This window comes from Ailuropoda melanoleuca, chromosome X, assembly GCF_002007445.2.
Source record: "Ailuropoda melanoleuca isolate Jingjing chromosome X, ASM200744v2, whole genome shotgun sequence".
Taxonomy (NCBI): domain Eukaryota; kingdom Metazoa; phylum Chordata; class Mammalia; order Carnivora; family Ursidae; genus Ailuropoda; species Ailuropoda melanoleuca.
Window position 1 is genome coordinate 87,326,448 of NC_048238.1, and position 25,611 is coordinate 87,352,058.

General features: G+C 34.5%; 1 protein-coding gene across 6 annotated transcripts in view; it reads left to right on the top strand.

The window, feature by feature from the left end:
* Positions 1 to 25,611, top strand: part of STAG2 (stromal antigen 2) — a 128,962-nt gene that overhangs the window by 51,094 nt on the left and 52,257 nt on the right. For all 6 annotated transcript variants that reach the window (XM_002922296.4, XM_034649809.1, XM_034649807.1 and 3 more), the window contains exons 2-8: positions 452 to 595; positions 3,730 to 3,808; positions 8,247 to 8,411; positions 15,747 to 15,843; positions 19,494 to 19,570; positions 22,749 to 22,953; positions 25,140 to 25,291. In XM_002922296.4, the coding sequence (XP_002922342.1) occupies positions 552 to 595; positions 3,730 to 3,808; positions 8,247 to 8,411; positions 15,747 to 15,843; positions 19,494 to 19,570; positions 22,749 to 22,953; positions 25,140 to 25,291 (819 nt within the window). In that variant the 5' untranslated portion in view covers positions 452 to 551. The remainder of the gene's footprint in view (positions 1 to 451; positions 596 to 3,729; positions 3,809 to 8,246; positions 8,412 to 15,746; positions 15,844 to 19,493; positions 19,571 to 22,748; positions 22,954 to 25,139; positions 25,292 to 25,611) is intronic.

Here is a 25,611-nt window from a genome sequence, read left to right on the forward strand (position 1 = left end):
AAATTTTTAAAATAATTCTAATACAAGGGTTTTTCTTTGTATCTGTTGTTACTGTTGCGGGACTGCAACGGTTTATAACAAATCGTGTCTAAAAAAGGCAGTCAGGGTGCCTGGGTGGCTCAGTCGGTTAAGGGTCTGACTGCGTCTGACTCTTGATTTCAGCTCAGGTCATGATCTCAGGGTCCTGGGATCGAGCCCTTTATTGGGGTCCCCGCTCAACGGGGAGTCTCTTTGCCTCCCCCTCCCTCAGCCGCACCCCTTGATTGCATACTCTCTCTCAAATAAATAAAAAAATCATAAAAAACAGTAAAAGTAGTCAAATGCAAGGGAAAAAAATCCTAATTTACTAAAGGACAGTAGCAGGCCCTGGGAAATTTAGTTCTTGAGTATATATATCCTTCCCAGTATTTTTCATTTGTTGGTAATAAATATGGCATCCCTTCCCTTAAAGGAATTGTTTGTCTTAGAAGAAAGAAGCAAACCATTGTTTTACCCACGTAAATCTATGAATATATTTCTGACATTGGGGTGTTCCAGAAGATGATAAAGAAATGATAGCAGCTCCAGAAATACCAACTGATTTTAATCTACTACAGTAAGTATATTATGAAAAATTTTAAATACTTTTTCCACAAAATAGGAAATACATTAACTTCAGTTAAAATTATTTCTGCAGAAGATCTAATATAAAAGATTTAAGTGTGTATATTTTGAAACCGCTTATATCAGTGCTCATTGGTCTCTGTAACAGTGATTCCGTGGTTTTTTTGGTACTATGTTTTTAATTTACTTTTTAATTTAGATACAGTACAGTTTATTATTTTTCTGTGCAGCTCTTTGAATCCATATTTGGTTTTACAATAGCAACTATTTTGTGGGAGTGCCATGAGGTTATTAAAAAGTTAAGTGTTCTCGTTAGTAAAGAATATATACCACATCAGGAGGCACTATCAGACTTCTGTTAAAAAGTCCACTGACACAGGCTTAAGCAAATCTGGGAGGGTGGGACATGCTAGCCATATTTTTTTTCAGAAACAAATTACATGCTTATTGGTCTATGAAGTGACTTCAACAGAGGTATTTTCTTTATGCTTGTCTTAAAAGCTCCTTATTCAACTTTTACTCTAATTACCCTTTAGTGTTTGATGTAGGAAGGAATTTGAGCTACTGTATGTAATAGTGGTTTTCATACTAAGCTGCAGTTTCATGAGGTGCCTCAGTGAAAAGGGATCCTTTAAACTGCCTTTGGATCCTGTTAACTTTATACACATATACACCATACTGTATTTGCTGTTGGGATCTTTATAATACTTGATTTGAAAATAATTTGGTTGCTAAAAATTTTGAAAACATCAGATAGATAACTTTGTACATAATGGTAGCCAGTGTCTCCTTTTGATGCTTTATAGATTTTCATTTTTAAAATAATTTTATTATTTTCAGTGGAGACTAAGGTGGTCTACTGGGATATTGCCAGATTTCAAAGTTTGCTTTTTAATGTGATTTTAATCCCAGTGTATATGGACTCTATTTTAAGATTCTTGAGGAAAATTTCTTGTTTTTGTTTGAGGGAGGATACAGGATAGTTTGAGAAAAAATATTTTTTGGACTATTATAAAATTATGAAATTTCTTAGATATGTTAATTAAGATTGGAGACAATTAAGAATGTATTATAAACTAGACTGATGATTATTAGAATATCTCAAGTAATTAAGGCCTGAAATAGGATAATGGATAAAAGGGAATTGATGTTGGGAGGTAGAATAGACCATATTTGTTTGGGTATGTGAGGTGGGGAGCAGGATAAAGAGAAAAGGAGTGGAAGAGTCAGTCATGATAGGTGACTCACGAAATTTCAAGCCACTAAAAGGTTAACATAGTATGCTCCATAAACATACTAGCATAGGTTATTTTACCTGGGTAGGTGGTGGTGGTGTTCTTTTGATGTTAAAAGTAGAGGAAAACATTGGAGAAAGGCAGAATTTCAAGAATATTTCTTCTCTGGTGGGGATATTTTAGATACCTATCCTGATTACTCCCTTCAGCTTTCTTCATAAGGTTTTCCAGTTAGTAATCAAACCTCTAGTGGCTCATTCTTTCAGTTGGGATAGCCTGGAGATGAGGATTAAGAGTGTAATTGAGCCTGTGATTACTCTGTGGTCATTGGAATATTGCGAAGACTAGTGAATCTTTGCAGACTTACAGCAGTTACTGAGCTAAGAGTGCTGGTATCCCACAAATGTCTTGGGAAGAAAGTAGTATTACTTATTTACAGCAAGATACTTAAAAACATTTTCATTTTTTTTGCAAGGCCATATAGGCATGTGGGAAGAATATTGATGACAACAATCTTCTTAAAATGTAATAGGCATGAGTTTCAGGGTTAATATTACAGTAGTCATTCAGGTTTTGGTGCATTAACTCTTGGGAAATGGTATTTATTGTAGGCCCTTCCTCACAACATTATAGGACATAGGATTTCCACTATCTTCAATACATTGTTTAAATTACTTTGTAAGTAAGTGCTATAAATAGTAATTATTTTCCTTGCTAGCGCTTTAACCATTACGATAGGTATATAAAGTATTCCTATCTCATAGCTTCTGGGCAACTGGTTATTTTAGCAATAAAAATGGAAATAGAAGAAATCTAGTTAGAGAAGACTAGCTTTTTAGAAAGAAAAGCTTTGCATTTTGATTCCATTTGTTTTAAGCAAAACTGATCCTAGGATTACATATTTGAAGTGTTTTAATTTTTATGGGTGTGGCTCAATTCTAAAATCCATTATGACCCAAATTTCAAGCATGCCTTGCCTTAAGCATTTAAATGAGGGTATGTTACTACTATTTAGGTAGATCACCCATGTTTGTATATATAGGAAGCATTACACTTGTGTATATTTAAATTAGCCTTTTTCCTTATGTGTGAGAAAATCCAGGTTATATGAAACAGCCCATCTACTCCAAAATAAGGGACAACTTCTTAGAATTATAGATTTATATATTGAGGAGATTGAAGAGACTTTAGAGATTTCATTCTTTCATATATGTTGTTTATAGATGAAAAGATTGAAGGTTGTCTCTTGTCTCAGATCACACAGTGTCTTAGTACTAGAACCAGTTCTCCTGACTGTAGTTCAGCACCTCTTCATTTCATAAAGGATTTTGATAAATTAGCACTTCCCTATTGTATTTCCAATGGCTTAATTTGTAAAAATGTTCTATACATATCCTTTCAGAAGTACATGTTTTGTATAGTTAGACTTAGACTTACAAATATTTTTTGAGTGAGAGAGGAGTGGTCAGAGGATTAATATTACTAGAATTCCCTAATAAAGGTCATCCAGTTCCTGGTGTTAAAATGCAGTCTTCTCTGAAATCCATGGTCTTGAATTAGAAAATGAAACCAGCCATTACAATAGAACACCACAGTTTCTAGGGTTAAAATTTTGAGAGCCACTGGTATTATACGTTTTATGTTTCAGTTAAAAATTAATAAAAAACTTTAGATATTTTTGTTTTAGATTATTGTTTTATAGTTTGTTATGTAATTTTATGTTTGGTAATATGCTATGGTATGATGTTTTGGGGAAGCATCTTAATTATATTTAATGCTAATAAGGAGTTTCGTAAAGAGTTAACCAAAGCCTTTCTTTAGAAAATATGGCAGAAATTAGAAACTCCATTTCTAGGAAAGTTTTAAATAATTGCTTATCTTTCTGTCACAGGGAGTCAGAAACACATTTTTCTTCTGACACAGATTTTGAAGACATTGAAGGAAAAAACCAAAAGCAAGGCAAAGGAAAAGTATGTATAGAGTATTTGGCTTTATTTTGGTCCTTAAGGTCATTTGTATATGTATACTATCTATTTTCCACTACTATAAAGTTGAAATTAATAATACAGCACTGTATCTTTATTTAAAAATTTTTATTAAGTTCTTAATTTTAATTCCAGTGTAGTTAACATACAGTGTAATACAAGTTTTAGGTGTACAGTATAGTGATTCAACAATTGTATACATTACTCAGTGCTGTTATGATAAGTATACTCTTTAATCCCCATTACCTATTTCACCCCTCCCTCCGGTAACCATCAGCTTGTTCTCTGTAGTTAAGAGTCTGCTTCTTGGTTTGTCTCTCTCTTTCTCTCTTTTTCCTTTTGTTTCTTAAATTCTACATATGAGTGAAATCATACGGTATTTATCTTTCTCTGACTTATTTTGATTAACATTATACCCTGTAGCTCCATCCATGTTTTTGCAAATGGCAAGATTTCATTTTTTTATGGCTGAATAATTTTCCATTGTATATATAGACACTATAACAACTTTATTCATTCATTTGTTGATGGACATTTGCACTGCTTCCATAATTTGGCTATTGTAAATAATGCTGCAATAAACGTAGGAGTGCATATATTCTTTCGAATTAGTGTTTTTGTATTCTTTGGGTAAATACCCAGCAGTGTGATTATTGGATCATAGGGTAGTTCTATTTTTAATGTTTCGAGGAATCTCCATATTGTTTTCCACAGTGGCTGCACCAGTTTGCATTCCCACCAACAGTATAGGAGGGTTCCTTTTCTCCACATCCTCACCAACACTTGTTGTTTCTATTTCTAATAGTTTATTTTGTAAAGCACAGTATGCTAAACACGATGTAATATTCTGTTGGCTTTATTTACGCATGAGTAGTCAAATGTAAAGCAAAGCAATAAATGAAATTTCTTATTCTAAAGCATCTTAAAAATGTAACCTATAACCAGTTTAAGTCTAATAGGTTACAGTTGACTAGAGTTTTACTCTATAAGTAATGCCAAGGATAAAAACTAACAAAGTATGGGGCACCTGGTTGACTCATTTGGAAGAGCATTCGACTCTTGCTCTCTGGGTTGTGAGTTCGAGCCCCACATTGGGTGTGGGGATTACTTAAATAAATAAAACTAAAAAAAAAAAAAACTAACAAAGTGAGGTCCTAAGTCAATAGAATGCAAATTTAGAATATGAGCGCACAGCCTGAGGGCTCTGGATAACTTGGTGAATGGATAAATTATTTTGATGTTTTGGAAAGTACATTTGACTTTTGCATGTGTGTAAATGCACTGTGCAAAAGATGACTTGTTTTTGTTACCATTTTCTTTCCCAAAATGAATTTTGGATTTATATTTTCTTACGACACATTTACTTTTATTTTTTATCTATTTATTTATTTAAAAAATTTTTTTTAAAGATTTTATTTATTTAGAGAGAGCAGGGCTAAGGGCAGAGAGAGAGGGAGAGAAAGAATCTCAAGCAGACTCCATGCTGAGCTTGGAGCCCCATGCGGGGCTTGATCTCATGACCCTGAGATCATGACCTAAGCTGAAATCAAGAGTCGGATGCTTAACCGACTGAGCCACCCAGGTACCCTGATACATTTACTTTTTAAAAGTCTGTAATAGTGACGCCTGGGTGGCTCAGTCAGTTAAGTGTCTGCCTTCGGCTCAAGTCATGATCCCAGGGTCCTGGGATTGAGCCCTGAGCCCTACATTGGGCTCCTTGCTCAGTGGGCAGCCTGTGTGTCCCTCCCCTGCTCCCCCTGCTTCTGCTCGCTCTTTCTGACAAAATCTTAACAAATAAAGTCTATAATACAGAAATGTACAATGAAGAAAGTAAATTTCCCTATAAAACTATCACAAAGAGGTAAGATATTCTTTAAACATTTTGATGAACACTCTTTTGTGCATATACCTCTCCATAAACATGCACATATAATTTTACTTAAATGGATTCATACTATGCAAACTGTTTAATTTGCTTTTAAAACTCAATAGTATGTTGTAAGTGGCTTTCCTATCAGTGAATTTTTCCTGTCATTTCTAATGGTGTCAGAGCATCCCATTTTATGTATGGAATATAATTTATTTAACTAATCCTTGGCATATATTTTTAGAGTTCACATAATCCATGTTTCATAATTTCATGCTTTTTTAGTCTCTTAAAATGTAGAAGTTTTGAGATGAAAAAAGTGTGAATGAATAAAATGTTAACTCATGACTGTCTAAAGACAGCCATAATTCTAGTGGGTAGTATATGGTTATTCATTAGAAAACCAATTTTTCTTGATCTGCAGCCATCTTGCAAAACTGAAAATCTACTTTTGACTTTGATTTAATTTACAAGTTGGGACAGGACTCACAGTGGCATCTGAACAGAGGACTCCCCAGAGTTTTTGTGCCGCAGTTTAACTTTATGTAGTCACTGCTATGAGTGAGATGTCAGGGCTTAGATTAAGGATTTATTATAATAATAATAATAGTAACTACATTTTGACACTATACTATGTTTGTTCCAAGCACTGTGCTAAAAATATATGTTACCTAATTTAATATTTAAACTGCCCTGTGAATTAGAAAACTTCCTGATTTTATAGATAGGAAACTGGTCCAGAGAAGTTCAGTGGTTAAAGGATTTGAGCCCACATCTGTTAAAAGGTGGTGAGAGCAGAAGCAGGATTAGGGGCAGAGGAAGAAGTAGCAGCAGACTCCCCGCTGAGCAGGGAGCCCGACTTGGGGCTTGATCCCAGGACCATGACCAGAGCTGAAGAAAGAGGCTTAACCAACTAAACCACCCAGGCGCCCCACCCAGTGGTCTTTCTTTAGAGATGTTTTTTGTCTGCAAGGTTGTTTCCAGGTTAGCATGTTTACTTCTTGTACTTCCCTGTATTATCATTCCTTGCACGTTGTTTTTTTTTTTTTCCTAGCATAGCATATCCATTGAGCCATTTTAATTGTACTAGTTTTCCATACCAACAGGGAATATTGAAGCATATGATAGATAAATTGCAAATACATAATTCCATTTAATTAACATTAACATTTTATACTTTTTTAGTGTACTCTCTGTAGTTGATCTTTTCTTTCACCCTTATCTCTGAAATTCCTTTTACTGGGGACAATAACCTTTCATTCTACAATTAGAAATTAATGACTTAGGTTCACAAAGACTGAGTCTCATTAACAAAATAATGTAAATTAACAAGTGATACATTTCAGTTGTTAGGAAGGAGTTTGAAGTATTTGCTAGAGTAGGGTGGTTTTGGACTCTTGAGGAAGAAGGAAGGACCCTCTCTGGAACAAAGTATAACAGGCAGTCAGTAGAAATAACGTTTGTAGACCTGGCGGTAGATCAGGGGTCTGCAAACTACGTCCTGTTTTTATACTGCCCACGAGCTAAGAATGGTTTTTATGTTTTTAAAAGGTTGTAAAAATAAAGAATATGTGACAGAGATAGAATGTGGTGGCCTGCAAAGCCTGAAGTATTTACTGTCTGGTATTTTACGGAAAGTTTGCTGATCCTTGCTCTAGATCATAGAAATGTGTAGGTTGAAAAGAGACCTAGAAATCATCTATTCTAATTTGTAAAGATTTAATACAACTCTGACATTTTAGAAATGAGGACTCTGAGTTAGGGAGTGACTTGCTTTTCTATAACAAGTTAAAAGGCCATGGGAAGTATTTTATAACTGAGGTGTGTAGGCAACCTTTTCACTGATTTATGAAGTCCCCACTCCCCAGTATTGACAACTTCCTCATAAAGGGGCTTCATTTCCATAATGTTCATTAACTGAATTTTCATGATAAATAAGTGTTCAGTTATCATTAGTTGTACAGAGGAACATGATTTTTAAAATTTGAATTTGCCTTTGTTTATCCAGAATAAGAATGAGGTTGATACACCTATTCATACTTTTTAGAATTTCTTTGTTGGTGCACTCTAATAATTTATAAGACTGACAGTACATAAAATTTAAAAATTTGAACTAAGTACGAGTTACTTATTTGATAAAGTGTTTCGTTATTCTTGCTGCCCATTTAGTCTACACCTTAAAGCAGCAACCCTATGAAGTAGGCACAGATTTATCCTCACTTTACAAATTAGAAACTCTGAAGCACAGTATGGTTAAGTAATTTGCTCAACATTACTCAGCTAATAGGAATAAAAATTTGGACCCATGCAGTCTGTCAGTCTGCAGAGGCTGTGCTCCTGGTGTCACGTGAGGTGTCTGGTACTGTAAATGAAAAAATTGATGCCACAAAGAGGCTGTCTCAACCATATCATTTTATTATGACATGTATGGCACTCCTCTTTAGGTCAGGTTTAGGCATGTTCTAATTATGTGTCCTTTTAGCTGCTTCTGCTGTAGCTTTATTTTGAATTTTCAAGGATAATGATATAACTTAACTAACTTGTATTTTTATGCAGACTTGTAAAAAAGGCAAAAAGGGCCCAGGAGAAAAGGGCAAAGGTGGAAATGGAGGAGGAAAACCTCCTTCTGGTCCAAACCGAATGAATGGTCATCACCAACAGAATGGAGTGGAAAACATGATGTTGTTTGAAGTTGTTAAAATGGGCAAGAGTGCTATGCAGGTAAAGTTTATTGTGTTCTTTCCAGTTTATTTGTATATTTTAAACTTAGTGAGTTATATAAAACCCCTGAGTTAATTGCATTAAAAAAAAATCTAACACTGCTTATTAGAAAAAAAAAGTCATCAGAAAACTAGGGATCTGTCTGTTCAGACATAAGACCTTTAAGCTGTGTCTTGAGTCATTTTCTGCATTATTTTCTTTTAATGGCATATAATAAAAAATTATTTGCTCAAAAAATATGCCGATGTAAACTATGAGGTTTCAATTTCTCCTGAATTTATATGGCTGCCATTAAAATATGAAGTCCTCTGCCCATATAGAATTCTTGGTTGAGTGACCTAATATAATCACTATCCACTTTAGTGAATTGAATTATGTTGATCACTGTTGTCGATTACAAAGTTTATTACTTGTGCTGTTTCTTAGCAGGGGAGTAAAAAGTGAGAGTCATATCCTTGTCAAATCATCCTAATTTTATTTCTTCTGCATAATTTTATGACAATAGAAGCATTTAGGCTTTACAGTGGAGGCTAAGCCCATACGGTTTTAAAAAAATGAATAAACACTGTACTCAAAGAATATACATGCTTAATAAAGTTATTTTTTAATTTATAAAATCTATAGGGAATAGTTTTCGGAGGTTTAATTTTAATCAAAAAAAGGTACACATGGATGGTTTATGGAGAACTAGCCATTTAAGCATTCTGTTATTAAAGAGTAACATTACAAATCTTGTTTATAAATATGGACTTATCTCAATATGTATTGTTTTGTAAATAAATTCTAAGTATCATTTGGCATTGATAAACTGCATTTTTACATGTAAAATAAAAATTGTTAGTTTTGAGCTATCACCAATTGTACAGTGGAACATGACTTATAAAATTTGAATTTGCCTTCATTTATTCATAAATGGTTTGCTTTTTTATATAGTTGTGATGAGGGTGTGGATTTTTATTAATATTTTAAATGATTATTTCATATATACATTTGATATTTTTAAAAATAATGTCTTATATTATGGTGCTGTGGTTTATTTAGTCATTCCCTAATTTAAAAAGTTACCCTTTCTATTTCCCATTTTGGGTTAACTTTATCAAAGGAATAAATTATCTCAGTTATGTTATATATGCCATTTCATTACTTTCCTTTTTATTTTTATATTATACTTTTTCTCTATAATAGTTTATTCCAAGCTGTTAAGTGCATTAATCTTTTTTTTATATCTTTCATTTTTGTTAACATCAGAAATCTCAACTTATATCCACAGCTAATTAGGCTGTTCTATTTTTGTCTAGTCTGTAGGGTTTTTGTTTAACTTTTTGGCTCATCAAAAATTTTTAATAGAAAATGTGAGGATTTAGCTTTGTATTTAATTTTTTTGTTAATGGTATCTCAGTGTTTAAAGAATGAACATTTTCCTTACTTTTGTGTTATGGTTTGTCATATATTAGATTGTACCTCTGTGCTATTTTTCTGTTTCTAAATGTGCTTTCACCATTAAAAGTGGAATGTCCACAGTATCTCTCCACTGATTTTCCTGAATGGACTCTTACCTCCAATTTGCTTTGTGTCCTCCCACTTGTGTTATCTTGGTCATATGAAGTTTGATCAAGGAAGTCTCCTGTTTACAAGCTTCCAACAGTTCTTCCTTATCTAAAAGTTCCAGCCCAGATTTTTTTTTATGGTGTGCTTCCTATTCCCCAGCCACAGTATGTACTCTGCCTCCGCCCCATCCTCCACCCCCGCACCTTTCTGTTTTTCCCTTTGCCTAGAATAGTCTTCTTTCCTTCTTTCCATATCATGTAAGATTGACTTAAATCACATGTCATTCTTTGGAGAAGCATTTTTGGGCTCTCTCTCTTTCTCCCCTTGCATGTATTTCTTACTCTTCTCTTTCCATTATAGCACTTAATATATTGTATTATAGGTATGCATATGTCTGAATTTGCTTCTAGATTATTAATTTCTCGATCAGGGACTGTATATTATTTATTTTTTTGTATCCCAGGATATGCCTATTTCAGTAATTAGAGGTGAGAATAAGTATAAGACTGGCTGTTGGTTTTAAAATAGTTATTATATATTAAAAAAGGAGAAATCATGCATGCATATGCCCCTAGTTCTATTAGATAATATATGTTGAATTTTATTGGATAAATTGTTAGCATACTATTTGATGATTAAAATTTTAAAATATTTTATAATGTGTTAGCTTATATTATTTTTATTACAGCAGCCTTGTATTCCTAGTACAAATTCTATTTGATCTTTCTGAATAACTTTTTAATGTGATGTAGTGATCTTTTTTTGTAAGATTTCATTACATATTTTTGTATCTTTGTGATGAAATAGCCCTTCTTCCAGTTATCTGTTGCTGTATAATAAGTCACTCCAAGGTTAGTGATGTAAAGGAACAATCATTTTACTAGGCTTAATGATTCTGTTGGTCTAGAATTCAGACAGAGCTAAATAGGGATGAAATTGTCTGTGCTCCCATCCGTGATGGTTGGGGCCTTACCTGAGACAGCTTTAATGCTTAGAGCTTGCATAAACAGTTAAGGACTGTGCTTCTCTGGAGGCTTCTTTATCCGTGTTTGGTGCCTAGTCTAGAGTGACTTGAAGGCTGGGCACAGCTGGAACTGTTACCTGGAGTACCTACAAATGGTTCTTCTATGTGGCTTGGGTTTCTAATACTATGGCTTCTGAGTTTGGAGAGTGTCCTGAGCAGGAGTGTATAGTTCTGTAGTGTTTCAAGAACCCAGTACAGAAGTTGAATGTTGTTCAATGACTTAATTTTGGAAGCATCATTTTTTTGGCCTTCAGTCCTAGATAAGGTAATGTAGACCCCACTTCTTATTGAAGAGCAATGTCAAACATTTTGGGCCATGTTTTAAAACTCTCACAGTCCCATAATATATTCTTCTGATATTTATTACCTGTATCATATTTGGGAATAATCTTAAGCATGTTTCTTTTACAAATTGATTTAGTTTATATACATAAGCTGTTGGAAAATATAGAAAAGGACTGAAATCTAGAAATTAGGTAAAATTTTAGAAGATCTCCAGTCCCTCTCTTTGAGCCAGGTAATTCTTAGATAATACTTCCTTTTTATTTTCTTTAATTTGTAATGATACTGCCTTTTCTATACATCAAATTGTACATATGTTATTCATTTAGTTTATACCCAGGTTTCCTTTTTGTTTGTATATAACTTACACATTTTTCCCTCCTGATACTCTATTTAAAAAAAGATTTATTTATTTGAGAGAGAAAGAGCGTGTGTGCCTGCAAGAACGGGGGAGAGGCAGAGGAAAAGAATCTCAAGCAAACTCCCTGCTGATTGTGGAGCCCAATTTAGGGCTCCATCTCAGGACCCCGAGATCATGACCTGAACTGAAATCAAGAGGGGGATGCTCAACCAACTGAGCTACCCAGGTGCCCCTATCATCCTAATTTTTAAAACTTGGTTTATTTAAAAATAGTATTCATCTGCTGTTTGGTTTCCTCTTCTTTCCCCCAAAGAATAACTTGCTGCTTTTAATTTTTTTTAGCTCTGTCCTATTTAAAAAAAAAATACTATGTTGAAGCATACTTCACATACCACAAAATTCACCCTTTTAAAATGTAAATTCAATGTTGTTTAGTATATTCATAGAGTTGTGTAGCCATCACCACAGTCTAATTTTAAAATATTTTTCAATACCCCAGAAGGAAACTTCGTGCCAGTTAGTAGTCATTTTCTCTTTACCTGTCCCAGGTCTAGGCAACCACTAATGTACTTTTTATAAATTTGCCTGTTCTGGGCATTTCATTTATATGATTTGTTCAATATGTGGTCCTTTTTGAGTGGTTTCTTTGATTTAGTGTAATGTTTTCAAGGCTCATCCATATTGTGGTATGTATTGTAACCTCATTCTTTTTTATTGCCAAATAATACTCCATTTTTGTTTATCTGTTCATCTTTTGATGCACAGTTGGTTTGTTTCCACTTTTTGGCTATTGCGAATAATGCTGTTAAGTATTCTTGTACAAGTTTTTTTTGGACATATGTCTTCATTTCTCTTGGGTATTATATACCTAGGAGTTGAGTTGCAGGATCATATGGTAACTGTTTAACCTTTTTTTTTTAAGATTTTATTTATTTACTTGAGAGAGAGGGGGAGAGAGCACAAGCAGGGGGAGCAGCAGAGGGAGAGGGAGAAGCAGGCTCCCCACTGAGCAGGGAAGCTCTCAGAGTCATCTGTGAGGGTTACAGTCAGCTTCTTCTAAAGTCCTGTTAATGTTGATAGTTTGACTTCTTCCCATGGATCACAGATGTTCTAAATGGCATGTAGAATGATGAATCATTTACAGAAGGTTCTCAGTTGACTTTGTCCCTATCCTTCTGAGGAATCACCATGTATGGTAGCTATATAGATACCTTGTGAAAATGTATTTCTTAAATAAGAAGACTCGAAAATTGAAATTACTCCTTTATCCATGGGCTGCAGAGTGGATTTTTTGTTAGTAGGCATGAAAACAACACGAATGTCATTGTACATCTCCATCAGAGCTCTTGAGTGACCAGGTGCATTGTCAATAAAGAGTATTTTGAAAGGATCTTTCTCTTCTGAGAAGTGGGGTTGAAAGTGGGCTTCAAGAAATTCAGTAAACCATGTTGTAAACAGATAGGCTATTATCCAGTCTTTGTTGTTCCATTTGTAGAGCATAGGCAGAGTAGATTCAGCATAATTCTTCAGGGCCCTAGGATTTTTGTAATGGTAAATGAGCCCTGGCTTCAATTTAAAGTAATTGGTTGCATTAGTCCCTGACAAGAGAGTCAGTCTGTCCTTTGAAGCTTTGAAGACAGGAATTGACTTCCCTCTAGCTATCAAAGTCATAGATGGCATCTACTTCCAATATAAGCCTATTTTGTCTACATTGAAAATTTTTTGTTGTGTAGCCACCCTGGTTAATTATCTTAGCTAGTTTTCTGGATAACTTACTGTAGTTTCTACATCAGCATTTACTACTGTTTCACTTTGCACTTTGATGTGGAGACAACCTCTTTCCTTAAACTTCATGAAGCACCCTCTGCTAGATTCAAGTTTTCCTTCTGCATTTTCTTCACCTCTCCCATTAGTCAAAGAATTGAAGAGAGTTGGAGCTTTGCCCTGAATTAGGCTTTGGTTGAAGGCAGTGTTGTGGGTGGTTTGATTCTTTAATCCATACCTCTAAAACATTCTCCCTATCAGCAGTAAGGCTGTTTCACTTTGTTATCATCATGTGTTCACTGAACAAGACTTTATTTTCTGCAAGAATTTTTCCTTGTATTTATAACTTGGCTGTTTGGCTCAAGAGGCTTATTTTTTGGCCTGTCTCGGCTTTCAACATGCCTTCCTCAGTAAGCTTAATTATTTCTAGCTTTTGATTTAAAGTGAGAGATGTGCAGCTCTTCTTTTCACTTAAACACTTGGAGGTCATTGTAGGGTTATTAATTGGCCTAATTTTAATACTGTTGTGTCTCAGGGAATACGGAGGTCTGAGGAGAGGGGGAGAGATGGGGGAATCAGAACACACACAGCATTTATTAAGTTTGCTATCTTATATGGGCACGATTCATGGTGCCCCAAAACAACTACAGTAGTGATATCCAAGATCTCTGATCCCAGATTACCAGTAATGAATCTAATAATAAAAAGTTTAAAATGTTGAGAGAATTATCAAAATGTGACAGAGACACAAAGTAAGCACCTGCTGCTGGAAAAATGGCTCCAATTGATTTGCTTGACACAGGGTTGCCACAAAACTTTGGCATGTAACACACACGCAAACACACAGTATCTGTGAAGCGTAGTAAAATGAGATATGCCTCTATATTTTAAGCACAAATGCCTTATCAGATACATGATTTGCACATTTTCTCCTATTCTGTGGGTTGCTTTTCTCATCCTTGATGGAGTCTTTTGAAACACAAAACTTTTATGATTAAGTGAAATTCATTTTTTCTTTTGTCTCTTGTGCTTTTAGTCTAATATCTAAGAATCCTTTGCTTAACATATGGTTATGAAGAATTACTTATGTGTTTTATAGTTTTAGCTCTTATATTTCAGTCTTTGATCCATTTTAAGTATTGTGTATGATATGAGATAGGGTCCAACTTCAGTATTTTTTTAAATTTTTAAAAAGATTCTTTATTTGAGAGAGAGAACAAGCAGCGGAGGGAGGGGCAGAGGGAGAGGGCGGGAGAGAATCTTAAGCAGGCTCCACACCCAGTGTGGAGCCCAATGCGGGGCTTGATCTTACAACCCTGAGATCGTAACCTGAGCTGAAATCAAGAGTCAGACGGTTAAACGACTGAACTATCCAGGCACTCCCAGCTTCATTCTTTTGCATGCAGATAGCCAGTTGTCCCAGCACTATGTATTGAAAAGACTAGTCTGTCTTCATTGAGTTGTCTTGGCATCCTTGTCAAAAATCAACTATCAATATGGGGTTTTATTTTTGATTCGCATTTTTATTCCATTTATCTACACTTTTGTCCTTAAGCCAGTACTGTCTTGATTACTGTAGCTTTGTAGTAAGTTTTGAAATAATGAAGTGTGAGTCCTCCAACTTTGTGCTGCTTTTTCAAGATTGTTTTGACTATTCTAGATCTCTTGCATTACCGTAAGGATTTTAGGATCAGCTTTCCAGTTTCTGCTAAGAAGCCAGCTGGGTTTTTAATAGGGATTGCATTGAGTCTGTAGATCTGTTTGGAGAGTATTGTCATCTAACAGTATTGTCTCCAGATCCATGAACTGTCCTACTTATTTATGTTTATTTAGCCATCAGTTTACTACTGTTATTAACATGGACTGGTATTGTTCACTGTTAAAAAACAAATTGGTTCTGCATTTTCTCATTGACCCAGCCATTTACATCTTTTAGAAAGATTTTTGTTTTTATTCCATTGCAGTGTTAATATTTAAGTGTTATTTGTATTTAGTACAGTATTTTAGTCAAAAAGAAATATGGGTGTGATTTTTAGTATTTTCTAGGATATCCTTAATGTCACTAAATATTAAGTAATTACACTTTATAAAGTTGGGTCCCATAGTTTTCAGATTCCTTTTAATGCAAAATAAAGAGAAGACTGATCATTATGTGTTGTCAGGTGATTATTTTACTGAATTTGGTTCTCTTTTATTGTTAAAATTTAACTTTAAATTTTAGTATATGAGTGTGTGTGTGTATTAATTTGAAGTAATGTGATACCACTTAATGTTGAAATTTAATGACTTTAATCAGACTTAATTCCTAGAACATTAGCAAAAGCTAATGGTTTTTTTTTTTCCTTCTCTGCTATAGTCGGTGGTAGATGATTGGATAGAATCATATAAGCATGACCGAGATATAGCACTTCTTGACCTCATCAACTTTTTTATTCAGTGTTCAGGCTGTAAAGGTAAGATACATTTATTTTGGAAGCAGAATGTTCTCAAGTGGTCTCTTTTTCTTTTACCTAAATATATATTAGCACTTTACATGGAAAATAATGCCAAGATATGGAATTGTTTGCATTATAATCATACAGAATGTATAAGGAAAAAGGAGCAAAGAACAAAGAAAGAAAGAAACTCTGTTGAGACGGTTATATTCAGGTGTGAAAGTTAATAACCTTGGCAATTTATAGTTGTTATATTACTTTTATTAGATATATTTCCCACTTTTCAGCGTCTGGTTTTAGGAACAAAGAAGTGGATTAAGAAGGGAAGAGGAAGATAATGAAGAGATACAGGTTCAGGTGGCAGGGAATTATAAAGTGTAGGAAGTTAAAAAGTGACATGAATAACAGTAAGTAAGTAAGTAGGTAATTAAGTAAGTAAGTAAGGTATTGGTGAAATTTCTAGGTTTTTTTTCTAAAAAGTAGAGAAGTTTTGGAATGGGGTCTTATTGGAAATGTTTTCACTTTATTTAAAAAGATTTTGAAGTAGGAATGGGGAAAATATAAAATACAGTAGTGTCTTCCCTGGGGCAAAAATATTTACTGTAGATATTCGGCAGGGAGACAAAATTATGTAAGTTGGGGGTGTCATACATCTTGATCTGGATCAGTAAATGATTCAGACAAAATCATGGACAGGTTCTGATCTATTTTGTTTCTCCCTAATACTTGGTCCATCCTTGAAATTTAAGAAGATGTCCAGGAAAATAAATGTTACCAAGTTTCCCAAGAGTATTACATTTTTTTATGAAAGTGGCACCAAAAACGTGGACATCAGAAGTCAGGAGGAGGGAAGTTTGCTTAAAAATAGATCTAAGAAGTAAAGATGCTCCTTAGACTGATGTAAACAAATCTGTAAAAAGAATCCCAAGAAGCAATTTATTTATGTCTACTCCTTTAACGCTACAATAATACTTTAAAAGTACTGTTACTGGAATTGTAAAACAGGTAACATTTTTTAAATGAGTTTTTAATTTTTTTAACTTTGAAAGTGACATTTTACTGAAAATAAATTGAGTTACATTCTTTTCACATTACTTTTTCTCCCAAGTAGCATAGGATTAAAATCCTAATTCTTAAAATTACACTGCTCAGTGGAAAATTTAGGTAATCAGACCATATATAAAGATTTTTTTTTGGTTAGGTTTTTTAAAATTTTATTTTAATTCCAGTGAGGTTAACATACAGTGTTATATTAGTTTCAGGTGTACAATATAGTGATTTAACAATTCCATATAAACTACATTTTATGAACTGATGTATTTTATTTGAGGTTTATCACAACATTCAGTGCAGCATGCATACTAGATATTGTGTATGTGAGGCCTGATAGACAAATACATTAACTTCTTGAGTTTGATCTGCATAATGCCATTATTACTAACAACTGAACAGGTGCCAGAAATAACTTGATGAATTGAAATTCTGACTTTTATCTTCAGTCTTCCCTGTTATACTGTAGTTTGGTCAGTTTCAGTTTCCTAGTTAGGCTTCTGAATTGTAGTTTTAAAACAAGGCTATAGTCAGAGCATTTTCCCCTTATCAGATTCATTCCTTTTCTGGCACCATTCTGTTTTATGAATCAGGAGCTTACCAACTGAACCTTTGGGTGTACTTTGTTATATACCAGGTTGTCCAGTTTTTTAAAAATTGAAGGTGTTGAAAACTTAAATTATCAGGTAGATTTAAACACTGTCATAATATTTATTTTAGAATCAAGAAAGCTCTACGAAGGAGAATTTACCATCTAATCAAAGTTAAGGTCATTAAGTACTTTCAAAATATACTTAGAATGATTTTGATTGAATTCTTTTATAAATGAGTTAGAAACATCTTTATATGTACTGTACCTTAGCCTTTTTCTTTTGGACTCAGGATTGTCATTGTGAGCATCAGTTATTTTACTGTAGTTTTGCCTTCAGCAGCTACTGAGGTGTGGAGGGATATTTGGCTCTACACTGAATGGCTCCAGACTGCTTTGTGGTTCCTGAGTCTGTTGCCAGTGTTTCCTTCTTTCATTCCTGGTCAGCTGTCACTTTTCATTTTACCAGTTTTCAGCAATCTCTTTTCCATGTCTCCTACAATTTCAAGGCAGTGGGCTCACGTGTGGTGTGTTAATGGCACCTTCACACCTGCCCCATGAGTTATATGCATGGTATTTGTGACAGCTGTTTTTTTCTGCTTATTTTTGGGGGGTTTCGGGCTGTGTTAATATGGTATGAAATGAGGAGGGGAGCTTTAGAAATGGGACAGTTGTCAAAATGTATGCAGTATGTTTGCTTTGAGATTTATTGATATGTACTTACTTATTTTGTAGAAGTTGTTTCAGGGATTGAGTAACGTCCTTCTATAGCTTTGCCAAGTTTATAGCACCTTGGTGTAAAGTACAAGAAGGTTCTGAAGATATATCCGTGACTTGATTAAAATTAAAAAACCCTTCAAAAGGTTTTTGAGAATGTGCTTCTTTAGCAAGGGAAATGGTGCTTTCTTCCAGATTTGTTCATATCTTAGAACAATCATGTAGTTCTTTAATGTTGTGGTAAGTAAGGGCTCTTCACAGCACCACTAGAAGTTGATCTTACTTGGGGGTGGCATCATGATGTAGATGAATAATCTCAGACAAAGTATTTAACTTTTCTTTGATTTAGCCTTTACCTCCTCATCTGCAGAGCCAAGATTATAGCGCCTGCCTCATACTTACGGTATTCATAGTAACATGACTGGCAAGGAATAAGCAATCCAGCAATAGAAATACGACTTTGAGAATCCATTTTCTACATTTGTTCCTTTTTAAATAATCTGATACCCCATCAGTGGAAGTTCATGTGTATCTTTTTCCTGCATTGTCTCCTACTCATAATTTTTTTCTAGAAATCCCTCTTCTGATATTTAATCTCTATCTGGCTAACTTTACTTCTTGTAATGTGTATCCTTTCTCTTCCCCTTTCCCATCTTCCTTTGAAATTCTAAATGTCTTTATCAAAGTCCTTTTCTGTGAAACACCTGACTTATGCTAATTAATTAATTAATTAATTTTGGTCTGACCTATGGCCTTTTTTGGCATTGTCACTCATTAGGGTTTTTCTTAGGTACTGCCTTTAATAGTTTTTATTTGTTCTCTCCCTCCCTCCCTTCCTTCCTTCCTTCCTGTTTTTGTTATTCTTTATTTAAACTTCCAACTAGATTACGGATGGGTGGAAACTACAACTTACTGTTCATGTTTATTTGAAGCCCTTTTAAAGGATGATTAAATGTTGCCGTGTGTGTGTGTGTGCGCGCGCGCGCGTGTCTGTGTGTGTGTGTGTGTGTGTGTGTGTGTGTATAGTAGTGCTTAATAAAGAAACCTGGCTAAAGTGAACTCTACCTGTCACTCTTTTTCTTATTATCTTCAGGTTTATCCTTAAAGTTTTAATTGTTACCCTGGGTGCTGCCTAACCCTGATGACATGTATTATATTAAAAGGGGCTAAGCTGGAATACATATTGTAGGCAAGAGTAGATCAAGTCAGGTAGAAATGTGATAGAGACTGACAGTGTAAGAGACTGACTTAGAAGTTCTTTATTTTATTCATTCTACAGTGTATATTAACTTCTTACACTTGCAAATTTCAGGAGTTGTCACAGCAGAAATGTTTAGACATATGCAGAACTCTGAAATAATTCGAAAAATGACTGAAGAGTTTGATGAGGTAACTTATTACCCTAAATGTTTTGATAATTTTATGCATGTTGATCTTGATTTAACCTTAAAAGTATTCTTAAATTCTGAGTATTAGTGTTTTGCATAACAGCTCTGGCATCACATTTAATCAAATGATGAGAAGTGACCTCGGGCAAGTTATTTTCTTGCATTAGTTTTATCATCTGTGAATAATACTCTCTGCTAATAATACTTCTCTCATCATCCTGTTGTGGATTTAATTCAGTCATGTTTGAAAAATTTCTTAGCATTTTACAGTGCCTGGTATATAATAAGAATTTAATAAATGGTAGCTGTTATTATTGTCAAAAAATTAAAACCTCATGAAAGAATAAAATTTAGTGCCTAAGAACATGTGTTGGAATATTGTTAAAGATAGATTTGGTCAATATTTGGGAAACCAGGTAACTTAGGCAAAGGACTGTAAAGTTGACCCTTGAATGGCATGAGGGTTTAGGATGCTGACCCTCCCCTGCAACATGGTCAAAGGTATGCATATAACTTTGGCTTCCCCCCAACCTTAACTGCTGTAATAGCGTACTTACTCTTCACTAGAAGCTTTGCTGATGAACAGTTGGTTAACAAACATTTTGTGTATGTATTATATACTGTATTCTTAAAGTAAGCTAGAAAAAAGAAAATGTTATTAAGAAAATCATAAGGAAAAGAAAATAAATTTAAGGTACTGTAGGTGTATTTATTTAAGAAAATCTGTGTATAAGTGGACCTTTACAGTTCAAATCCATGTTGTTTAAAGGTCCACTCTGTATATGTTCTTATTTAAAATATCCTTTATGAGGGGGCGTCTGGCTGGCTCAATCAGTGGAACATGTGACTCTTGATCTCTGGGGTTGTGAGTTCCAACCCCATGTTGGGTCTACGTAGTGATTACTTAAAAATAAAATCTTTAAAAAATATATCCTTTATGTTTGAAGTATGAGTAGTAAGAACTATACAAATAAAAAAATAGCTTAGACTTGAGTGAATCCTTTATCACAGTGATGCCTTTAAAGTATTGTTACCAATAAAGACATTTAGATTTACTATAATGTAAGCTCCTTCAGGGCAGGGATTTTTTTTTTGTTCACAGCTGCATTCCAGCACCAGCAGCTTGTTTCAAAACTTGTCACTGAATTTTCAAGTAGAAAGTCTTGTCCCATTTGAGTTTTACTTGATCATTTTTTTTTCTTGCTTACTCTGATGAAGAAGCTTTCAACTATCATTCTAAAAGACAAGAGTTGTTTAAAAGGCTTTGATGATCACTAAGTGCTATTAATCAGTCTCCAAGTAGTTGAGAGGTAATTATGAGTAATGGTATTATAGTAGGTCCCCCCCATCTCCGGGGGCTACATTCCAAGATCTCCGTGGATGACTGAAACCACAAATAGTAGTAAACCCTATATATTGTTTTTTCCTATGTATACATAACCTGTGATAAAGTTTAATTTATAAATTCGACATAGTAAAAGATTAATAACAATAATAAAACAACAATTATAATGCTATACTGTAATAAAAATTATGTGAATGTAGTTTTTCTGTCAGAATATCTTCTGTACTCACCCTTGTGATGATGTGAGATGATAAAATACCTACATGATGAGATGAACTGAGGTGAATGACATAGGCCTTGTGACTTAGTTTTAGGCTACTATTGACCTTCTTCTGACACTACCTTAGAAGGAGGATCATCTGCTCGCAAATGGCAGTTGACTGTGGGTTCACTAAAATGTGGAAGGTGATACTGTGGATAGAGGGCAGCAGGTGGCAGGGAACATGAAGACTTTATTTTAACTTACTAATATTAAATGTTTTAGTGAGAACCTTCTTACTAAAAGGAAACAATTACTTAAGAATCCTGAAATCTGATTTGAAAGTGTCAGCAAACCAAGTTGCTGACAATTAAGATGATACATTTCAATGTAGTTACTAAATGATTCAGTCAGAGAATATGGAAGAAAACCTTTTTGTAGAATATTAGGATCTTATTCTCAGATGAGAAATAGTAGTCGAAATTCTATATGGCATGACTTAAAATTAAAAAAAAATACTGCTCTAATGACAAAATAATAAGGGTGCCTGGCTGGCTTAGTTGGTTAGAGCATGTGACTCTTTATCTTGGGGTCATGAGTTCAAGCCCCACAGTGGGCATAGAGTTAATTTTTATAAAGATTTTATTTATTTGAGCCCACGCGTGCATGCGAGAGAGACAGCGTGCATGAGCGGGGGTGCCGGGGCACAGAGAGAGGGGAAGCAGACTCCCCACTGAGCAAGGAGCCTGACAGGGGGATCAATCCTAGGACCCTGAGATCATGACTTAAGTTGAAACCAAGAGTCGGACACTTAACTGAGTCACCCAGGTGCCCCTAGAGTTTACTTTAAAAAAAAAAGGGCTGGGGGTGCCTGGATGGCTCAGTTGGTTAAGCATCTGCCTTCAGATCAGGTCATAATTCCAGGGTCCCATGAATTATTTCATGACCCGTGAGACAAAACCAAGGGTCAACTGACTAAGCCACCCAGGCGCCCCATTTAAGGATTTGTTTTTAATGATTTATGGAGATTCTCAGTGTAACTTCATTGGAGAATGCCCCATCTCTATATGAAAGAATACTTAAGTACTAGTGTTTCCAGGCTGTACTAGCTACATTTCCATTTCTTTTTAAAATTACGTTATTGTTTAAAAATAAATTGTCATTGTTTATGTCTGTTGACTATTTGAGGTCCTTGAAGCTAATGAAAATATACATTGTAATCTTTTGATTATTTATAAGTCATACATCATTTAGACTGGTTGAAAATATTACATCGTTTTTGAATCCATTTAAAATATTCTTTGGTTTGATTTTGGTATGCTTTTGTTTTAAGGAAACAGTAAGTATATCTTTTTTTATCAGTATAATGCTCTGATGAGAGAAGCTTTTTATTTTTAACTTTGAGTAATGGGTTTATATTTTTATTGGTTAAATTGAATTCCGAATATCCATTTTGGTCTTAAAGAGCACAAGTGTTCAAAAGTAACTTCTACCTACTTTGAGGATTTATTGGAGAAGAAAGGTGGGGTAAAGGTTTAGTCTTTTCAGTTTCTGCCTAGGGTATTTCATAAACAAGCGAAATTTTATCAAGTTGTGTGTTTTAAATGAAATTGCTGTTTAAAATTTTTGTTTTAGGATAGTGGAGACTATCCACTTACCATGGCTGGTCCTCAGTGGAAGAAGTTCAAATCCAGTTTTTGTGAATTCATTGGCGTATTAGTACGGCAGTGTCAATATAGTATCATATATGATGAGTACATGATGGATACGGTCATTTCACTTCTTACAGGATTGTCTGACTCACAAGTCAGAGCATTTCGACATACGAGCACCCTGGCAGGTCAGTATTTAGAAATTTTTTTTGCATATTTCCTTAGGTTAGAGATGAAAATAGTTTTCATTAAAAGAAATGAAATAATAATGACTCTAATTAATTAATTTTGCTCATAGAGTAACCACTAATAGGACACTCTCCTTTCTCCCCCCATGAATTACTGGGAATGCAATGATATTTTCAGTTTTGATTCTGTGAAGGTATACATACTATAGTTAGTATATGGTGATTTTCTTGTGTTAAACCTATTTGATTACTATGCCACAGAAAGGGAAAAGAGGTGGATAGGAATGTGCTGCATTCTTGAAAGATGTCTTATCAGGGAAGATATTGACAGCAAATTTGGGGAGACCGTTAAGTCATTTTGGATATGTAGTCCTAATGACCCTCTGTGATGTGAGCTAGTTTGATGGTTCCTGCAGGGTGATGTTTACTCTTTAACCACACCACAAAAGTTGATTTTTCTAACGTTTCTGAGTAACTTTAGACTGAGCTAAATTCTTTGCTTTTTGAAATGAGTTATATTTTTAAGCCTCACACAATTCTAGAACAGTGGTTTTTAGTGTTGGTGTTTATAAAATCTTTTGGTTTCTCCTTTGTGATAAAAGTAAAATTATTGATACACTATTGCCGAATGTGTACTTTTTGGTTTGAGTTTGGAAAAATCAACTAGGCATTCATTGTTACTATAGTATTATAGGCCTTAATGGTAGAATATATTGATTTATACAAAAATTTTTCATTCTCTTTAAGTGTGAGGATATTTTTTTCCTTTAGAGTATTTTCCAAAAGAATTAAGGCTTTACTTTTGCTAACTCCTCCATTTTCAAAAAACACAATGCAGGTAATCTGGGGGAAGGAGGTGGAAGAAAAAATGCGGGCAATCTTTCTATAGGATTTTTGTTTTTAGATTGGAAGTCACAAAATATGAATGTGGGGGGCGCCTGGGTAGTGCAGTCGTTAGGCGTCTGCCTTCGGCTCAGGGCGTGATCCTGGCATTGCGGGATCAATCGAGTCCTACATCGGCCTTCTCCGCTGGGAGCCTGCTTCTTCCTCTCCCACTCCCCTGCTGTGTTCCCTCTCTCGCTGGCTGTCTCTCTCTGTCAAATAAATAAATAAAATCTTTAAAAAAAATATGAATGTGATCTTGCTCTATGAACTTAGGTAGCATTTAATGTTAAGAATTTGGTGGCTAAGTAAATTAAAGAAGTATGATGCCGTAAGGTGAATAATTTTAGATCAGAATAACAAACTGGTTTGCTGAGGGAATGAAATAGCTCTAAAGAGAAAGTTGAGAATCCTTTTTAAGGAGACCCAATAGCCCCAAATTGAGATTTAGTTTTGTGTTATTCTCTTATGCAATGAACCAGATCTGAGAAATAGTCTGGAGTAAACTAAAAAGGCATAAAATGGTGAGATATTTCAATTAATAAGTTTTAAATCACAAACAGTCTTGTCTCAGGAGCAAGGGTTCAGTAACAAAAGGTGGGGGGGGGGATCTGGAGGAAGTGTAATAAGACGCACTTTATTGGGTGATATTTTCCTTTGTACTTTGACTTTTCATCTAGATCTGTTCTTCATAACTTCACCATTGTCTTTATCATGATATGTAATAGAGTAAAATTAAAGGAAATCAAGTACTGATGAAATTAATTTTTGCATATTGTAGTTTGATATGAAGCACTCAGGCTTCTCTCCCTTTGATAACTAAGATGGTTAAGTGACTGCCGGAGGAACCAAAATTTACTGAGAAGGTGAATTATGACCTCTGAAAAAGATCATTATAGGGGACACATTTTAGAATAGTGGGATTTGAGCATAGTCTGAAGTCAGATCACCTTGTTTTGAATACTGGTTTAACTACTTATGTGAACTGTGTAATCTCAGGGAAATTTCTTAATCTCAGTGGACTTGTTTGAATGAATGAATGAAATGGGGATAATACTTAACTTTGAGGGCTGATGGGAGGATTAGGAGATAAACCATGAAAAATACTTAACATAGGTAACTGATATAGTAAGTATTCCATACACATTAGCTGTCATTTATTGTTGTCATTTGTAGAAGCTGTATTTTTCTTTTCTATTAGAAGCAGAACAGCCCATCTTGTCTTTAATTTCTCTTAATTTGATATTAAATTGTAAATTTTTGCATCTGTGAGACTAATTTCAAAATTTTCCATTTAAAAATAGCTATGAAGTTGATGACAGCTTTGGTGAATGTGGCGCTAAATCTTAGCATTAATATGGATAATACACAAAGACAGTATGAGGCAGAACGAAATAAAATGATTGGGAAACGAGCCAATGAGAGGCTAGAACTCCTGCTACAGAAGCGGAAAGAGGTAAATTTTTGTATTGAATTTTTGAGCTGTTAATCCGTAACCAACTTTGACCATTAATTATGGTATAATGTTGCTAATCCATCAGATAAATTTTTTGGAAAGATATAAATTTAAGTAATATTTCAAGTTGTTTAAATGTCTAGTTTTGTTGACTATCCATGCCAACAGTACCTTTTGCGTATATTTCTTTTTTGTGTAGACTAGGGTTAAGAGTTAAGGCTTTCGGTAAGGTCCTGGGCCAGTCAGACAAGTTGTTTTAAGCCTTAGTATTATTCATTTCTGCCATGAAAATGTCTCTCTCCTAACTTCTTCCCTGAACT